General features: G+C 30.7%; 1 protein-coding gene across 2 annotated transcripts in view; it reads right to left on the bottom strand.

Moving 5' to 3' along the window:
* The window catches only part of LOC108694194 (putative epidermal cell surface receptor), a 62,814-nt gene that overhangs the window by 33,081 nt on the left and 22,121 nt on the right, over positions 1–7,612 (bottom strand). For both annotated transcript variants that reach the window (XM_018203545.1, XM_018203544.1), the window contains exons 4-6: positions 7,093–7,285; positions 6,786–7,000; positions 2,261–2,625 (exon numbers count right to left, since the gene is read on the bottom strand). In XM_018203545.1, coding sequence (XP_018059034.1) covers positions 2,261–2,625; positions 6,786–7,000; positions 7,093–7,285 — 773 coding nt within the window. The remainder of the gene's footprint in view (positions 1–2,260; positions 2,626–6,785; positions 7,001–7,092; positions 7,286–7,612) is intronic.

The raw sequence follows: 7,612 nt of genomic DNA, 5'->3' as shown, positions 1-7,612 counted from the left end.
ATATATATTTATAATGTTTGTTTTCAGTCACTGTTAGCAGTCCTACAATATTTAATGCATATTTCTCGAATGGTTTGTCCCGCGTATTTGTAACAATTAGAGATGCCTCATTTTTCTAGCTTTTTTTTTACAGTATTCACATTTTTATAGTATTCACAATAGTTTGCAAAAGTGATTTAATTCTTTTTAAGATGCGTTCCCTACCCTGTGAGTACATAGTAATATTCGAAGAGAATTTATAGTTTCTCTTCTTCGCTGTAAATTTTTTCAGCGACTATAGTTTCTTCTGTACCTAATTTATTAACAGTCACAAGCACGTTTCTGCGTTAACATTGATTTTTCTTGGTTTATATACGATCTCATAATCGTATTCTTCTAATTTTAATTCCCATCAAATTAATTATAATCCGGAATCCATCACATTAAGTAACCATATAAACGATTTATGGTCAGTTATTATTTTGAACTTAGTATCATATAAATAAGGATGGAAGAGATTAACAGTCCATCCAATTGCTAATTCTTTTTCCATTGTATTATAATTTTGCTCAGCATGAATTAATATGTGGCTGGCATAAGCGATCGGACGATCTTGATCTACTGTATCTTGCAATAGCACGGCTTCAATGGCTTGAATAATATAGCGGATGCATTCGTTGTGACAAAGAATTCCTGGTTGAAGTCCGGGTACTTCAATACTGGCGCGGTGGTTATTTTTAGAATTTCAAACGTCCTGTTGTTCATACAAATTTTTCCCCTTTTTTGATTAGTTTAGTTAAAGGTTTGGCTATTTTTGAAAAATCAGTTGTAAATTTTCTATAGAGTATTCAGCTAAGCTATTTCTTTGAAAGTTTATAAAGAAAAGTCTATATTCGTACCTTTTAAACAAAAGTACTAAGATGAGAATGTTTTTATACTTTTACGTCAAATTTATACTCTTACTTTGGTTCATTGGCAATAAAATAAAACAACATTTTACAGAAATAAACATTAAATTATTGTTTAAAATAAGATTTTTTAAAAAGTAGCTTTTAGTACGATTTTGGAGAACGGATCGTTAAATTGTATCATTCGGTTCCTAAGTCGTACTTCTAATACCATAATTTTGGAATGAGATTCACTCCTTCCATGTGTAATACCAGAGTAGAATCCCACTTTAAAAAAAGGATTGAGATTTTACTCCTTCATTCGAAAAAAATAAATCTCATTCTAAAAAGAGTAAAAATTTGCCACACTTGAACAATGTAATATTTTCACTCTTTTTTCAAGACTGACTTAACTTTCAATCTTTTCGAGTTTCACTCCACGAGATTTAGAGAGTAATTACAAAAGCATTATTCAATTACTTAATCTACATATTATTTCACTTTAAATATAGGTATTATATTATATAATGTAAAAATTAGTGACAAGTACTCAATTTTAATATGTTATTTTATCTTAAATGTACAATATAAAGATCAACAACGAGTATGTTTATCAACTTTTTCTATTTTAATAAATCTTAAATTTGCCAACAACATAACTTACAATATTTTTAATTTGATGCTATACTCGAAAAGAATTTAATGTTACTAATGTCACATCTGTGTCTTCAAGAAAAAAATGTTTCGAAAATACAATGGAGGTATGAATTAACCAGTTGCGACTTAGCCCTGCAATTCCACCCTATATCTTTAACTCCTTTTGGGACTGGAAATTTCTCACAGCTTCTAATTTGGAAGGATCTGGTTCTCAATAATGATGTATCCTAGATAGGATATTTCCTTTCTGAAGATTTTGCACTTATCAGACTGCAGTTTCAAATATTCCGTTTTAGCACGGTGATAAAGTTATTATGTTCCCGCAAGTTAAGATCATAAAATCGTCAATATATATGAGGCATTTGATCTCTTGCAGACTTGCTAATATCCGCCTGAATTCATCAGGCGTTATATTGAAATGTACATCGCAAATATATTTTTTAATCTGAATGGCATTAGATTAAACTTATAGCTACATAACCATATGGCGTTGAGAAAGTGTTATTTTTATTTTTTTTGACCATCGATATCTGATGGTAATCAGAGGCGAGGTCAAGAGTAATAAAATATTTAGCGTTACCTAATTGCTCCAGAATGTCCATGATGTTCGATAATGGGAACGAATCATGTGCAATTATGTGCAAGGCACGATTTCTTATATATTTCTTGTTATGAAAAAATAAATTATATATCAATTATCAAGTTATAATTTAGGAAAGAATGTCAAAGAGCTGTACCTGGGGGCAGCATCGTGGTGCTTTTGGGACAAAATTCGCTGGAATTGTCTCCCAATCTAAACAGTTGGGATCCAACAGATCCAGTCCAAAATCTGTAGGACATTCTATCGTAGCGCATTCAGATTTGCCACCCTCTGTGCAAATACAGAAAGAGATACACTCATCATACCATTCTGCGCCAACTTTATATGATTTTCCTCTGTAATTGCAAGTGTTCTTGTCTGTTACTTTCTCCGATATGTTTGTCTTCACAACTTCGGCTGGCAGAAATACTTGTATGGTTGGCCCAGGTATACTTGTATAGCTTCCTTCTGCTACGCGAACAGAATATGTATGCGCGGGTTCCAAATTTGAAATAATACCATCTGTAAATATATATAAATGTATAACTTTATTTTTCACATAAGAAAAGATAAAGAGAAAAGAAACCAAATTCGAAAAATAGGAAAAATTAAAATTGGTTTTTAGAATGTTATAGAATTGGACAACGAAGATACACAATTCTGGAATTATATCAAGGAATTTCACATAATCGAATTGATTAAAATTTGAATAGAAAAAAAACGCTGAAACCGATAAAAGGAACATATGCCAAAAAACTTTAATTGAGAATGCCAAAAGAGAAAAAAAAAATAAAGGAAGAGCAACGGAAGGAATCACAGGAATAAAAAAAAAATATCAAGGAAAAGAATGAGAAGATAAAAAAAAAATAAAGACGGAAGGAGTACAAATAAGAAGGATAATTATAGAAAAAGATAAATGGAAAATAATAATATACGAAGTAATGGCAAATAAAATAATTATTTAAGTATTATAGATCTAGCTTTAATCGTTATGACCATTACTTTACTACCATTACTCTATTTCTTATTGTTGAACAATATGTATATTAAAAGAATGTTTTAAGAAAGTGGGAAAGAAGAAAGATAACAAAAATGCAAAATATATTTTAATGTATTAGAAAGGGAAATGTATTTTCGCAGGAATGGAATATCAGACATAAAAGTTAAAAAAGAGAAGAAATAGATGAGATGAGAAATAGAAGAAATATATAAACGGAAAGATATATATGTAGAAATTCAGAAACAGATGCAGTATAATAAGATTCAAAATTCCGGATATGAAATAAGATATAGAGAATTATATACGATAGGGATATCAGAATATCTAAGAAAACAATGACATAGATATATAAAGATTTTCAAAAAATTATCGTGAAATTTAGACGTGAAAATGAAAAATTATGTAATAAATTTTGACGTGAAAAGGATAAGAATATTTGTAAGCTGTGCCATATTGAAATTGAATTAATCTATGAAATCTGGCATTAATTTAAGTAGAATAAAAAAAAAAGGTCTGAAATAGAACGATGAAAGCAGTTGCAAAGCATTCTCAGATTCGTAGTCCAAATTGTCGAAAATTCTTCTATGAAATTTTCATATAAGATTAGTCTTATACGAAATTAGCATTAAAGTTTTTATATGTTATTATATGATCTCATAAGTTCTTATACGTTTTACAATAGCATAATGTATGTTTAAAGAAAATATAGAATATTATATAATATGATTTTATATCTCATAAGAACTCATAGGAATTAGTTGTTACATAGGATCAGGCTAATACATGAACTCGACACATTTAATTATATTTTATGTTTTTATATTATATGATTTCATAAGTTTTTACATGATTTATACGTTTAGTATCCGATCTGACGAGTCACTTGCAACATTTTTAACATTTGACTTTATTTATTACAATTTTACAATTTTACAATTTTCCTCTTAGTTTGCATTTGATTTTACTGAGTCATTTGGACCATATTAATAGTAGCACTCCTCCAATCAAATTGAGAGAACTCGTTCATTAAGATCCAATCGTTGAGGAATTATCAGGATGAATTGTATTAAAAAATCTAGCGGATCTGACATTATATTTATGTCTGTTATTAATTCGTTGAAAATACTTGGAAGAAACGTCTGAAAATGGAAAATTATTGTTCATATATTAGGTGTACAACTTTGCTTCCGCCGTTTTCCTATAGATGGCTTTAGCGGTAAGTGGTGGTCGAAATAAATAGATCATAGACGTCATACAATAAACTTGGGCATCTGTCAACATAACCCCATAGAAACATTAGTCGATTTGTGTCTGCATCATAAAGTTATTCTCGATTGAAAATGTCTACGAGCCAAATTCTCGTCATTTGCGGGAGGTTTTAATTTTTTGCTCCAATATGAAGAAATCTGCGGCTGAGGCTCATCAAATGCTCTCAAATACTTATGGTGAGGCCGCTATTAGTGAAAGAACGTGTCGTGAGTGGTTTCAACGCTTCAAGAACAGTGATTTTGACGTCCAAGGTCATGCTCTGTATTTGGTGGGACCAGCTCGGCGTAGTGTATTATGAACTGTTAAAACCGACTGAAACAATCACAGGCGATCGGTATCGAACGCAATTGATGCATTTGAGCCGAGCATTGAAAGACAAACGGCCGCAATACAACGAGAGACACGATAAAGTGATTTTGCAGCATGACAATGCTCGACCCCATGTTGCGAAAGTGGTCAAGACATACTTGGAAACGTTGAAATGGGAAGTCCTACCCCACCCGCCGTATTCTCCAGACGTTGCTCCCTCTGACTATCACTTGTTTCGATCAATGGCACACGGCCTGGCTGACCAGCACTTCCGGTCTTATGAAGAAGTAAAAAATTGGATCGATTCGTGGATAGCCTCAAAAGATGATCAGTTTTTTCGACGCGGGATTCGTACGCTACTCGAAAGATGGGAGAAAGTCGTGGCCAGCGATGGACAATACTTTGAATCATAAATGTATAACCAGTTTTTTACAATAAAGCCTCGAATTTCGGAAAAAAAACGGCAGAAGCAAAGTTGTACACCTAATAAAAAATTTGAATTACAGAATATATATAGTTTATAGCGCATCTTACTCTGCGCAATTTACTCTCATTTTCCTGTTTATTCAATTAAAAATTTAAGAACTCTAATAACTATTCAATAAAATTGTTATGATATTATATGGTGTTATGGTGATATTAGATATTATCAGTTCGCTAAGATATAAAAAAATCCCCAGTATATGAATTTTCTTCTAAATTATTTACAGACTTTATTTGAATTTCTGAAATCGCTTAAGATCTTAAAAGATGTTTCTCTTTAAGAACTTAAAGATTTTATGTAATAATGTATAAGATATTTATGAGATCTTATACGATTCGAACAAGAACTAATTAAATTTCTTATAAAGATTTGTAAAACCTATATGAACTTTCTCATAAGATATATACACATTTTTTTGAAAATCTTAAACCGATTTGTTTGTATATTTATTTGATTTCAATGAATTTTTATTGTTACTATCATTCTGTGTGATTTGTAGCCCTTTATTCTTTAAATTTTTTAAAAGATTTAAAAAAATTTTTTAAAAGATTTTATGTATTCTGACATAAAATCTGTACTTACGAAATCTTTTATAATTCTCATTATACAAAAACTTATTAGATTACTTATAAATATTTATAAGAATTTTCGGAAGGGAAGTCACTCGCATTTGTTACTTTTTTCGCTTATATATGGCGATACTATATAGGTAAAAAGTCCTGTACCGGTGAAATATCTTAAAAATTAAGCATTTCTGAAAGAAATGTTTTCTTCAAAAGTTGTAAGATAATGATCTGTTCATTGATCAGTCAGACGCTAGCGTCACCAAGATCAAGTTAAGATCACGTCGATTTTTAAATAGAACATCCTATTTTTTATTCCAGAATCCTAATAGCCGATATCAAAAGCTTTCCAAAATATATATAATAAAGTTATTTTTTATTGAATACTTTTCTAGTCATAAGGCTTGAAAGTTACACTATCGTCGGTATTGATATTACATAAGATCAAAGGTGTCCGACTAACGGCTAAAACCTCTTGAATATTGTTCAGAATCATGTCCTGGATTTGTCAAGATCAAGGGCATTGGAGATTATTTTTATTTTTGCATTAAAAATTTATTTTTATGTAAAAATGAAAATAAAAGATACAATCTCCAATGGCTTTGATCTTGATAAATGATATCCAGGACATGATTTTGAACAACATTCAAGAGGTTTTAGTTGTCGATCGGACAGCTTTGATCACCTTGCGTAATGCTAATGCAGGCGGTATTGTAATTTTCAAACCTCATAACTTGAAAAGTATATACTTTATGAAAAATAACTTCATTGTAGTGTTTTGGAAAGCTCTTGACACCAGTTATTAGATTTTGGAATAAAAAATAAGGTGTTCTATTTTAAAAAATCGATGTAACTTTGACCTGACTTTGGCCACGCCATCCAAGATTAGATTGATCAGATCAATGAATATAGATCATTTAAAACCTTACAATTCTTGGAGGAAACATTTCGTTTAGAAATGCTTAATTTTCGAGATATTTCGCAGGATATTTTTACTCATCCAGTATAAATATAATAATAATAATATTTTTATATTCATCAATAAAGATTTATTCACCTTTATCAGGATTTTGTTGTCTCCATACATGATTGTTCTGTGAAATCTCTATAGTAATATCTTGAGGATTCTTCGTCGATAATATTAATTTGATAGCCGTCGAGTTTAATGCCTTCACGTCCATCAAATGTATATTCAATTCGGTGGAATTCTCTGATTTAACTTCGTGTTCGCCCAAAGTAACGTCGCAAAGTGTAACTGTGCAACATTTATCTCTAGAGATCAAGATAATTAGTTATTGTAAATTATTTAATTTTGTAATTAAATTTGCATGACACTTAATTAAATTATTCGTTAAATATCATACCCAGGATCGATTAATACGACACATCGATCATGCTCATTGATTACAGTCTCGTTCGGAGGACACTTGGGCCTAGGTTTACACTTTAAGTGGCCGCTAGCTTCGCAAGTGCATACTCTGGAACAGCCGTCTTCGACACGTTGTCCTATCGTCACTGTCTTGTTGTTGAATACACACGTTTCATTTGATTCAACAGCTATGTCAAATACATATGTATATGTATATATATATATATTATATATATATATATATATATATATATATGTCAATATTTTTAATGGAACATATTTATTGTTGCAGATTCGGGTGTTGTGCGAAACAATATGAAACTTTCGTCTCAAGCATTTTTTAAATGCTTTTATTGACTTCGGGATAATTTTTGAAAGTGACGAAAAAATAAATTTTAACTGCTATAGACATAATTTAACTACGAAGATATGACAAATATTTCATTTCATATTCAACTCTGCGCGCGCGCGTATGTGTGTGTGTGTGTGTGTGTGTGTGTGTGTGTGTGTGTGTG

The sequence above is a fragment of the Atta colombica genome, unplaced genomic scaffold, assembly GCF_001594045.1.
Source record: "Atta colombica isolate Treedump-2 unplaced genomic scaffold, Acol1.0 scaffold117, whole genome shotgun sequence".
Taxonomy (NCBI): domain Eukaryota; kingdom Metazoa; phylum Arthropoda; class Insecta; order Hymenoptera; family Formicidae; genus Atta; species Atta colombica.
This window is presented reverse-complemented; position numbering and strand designations above follow the sequence as displayed.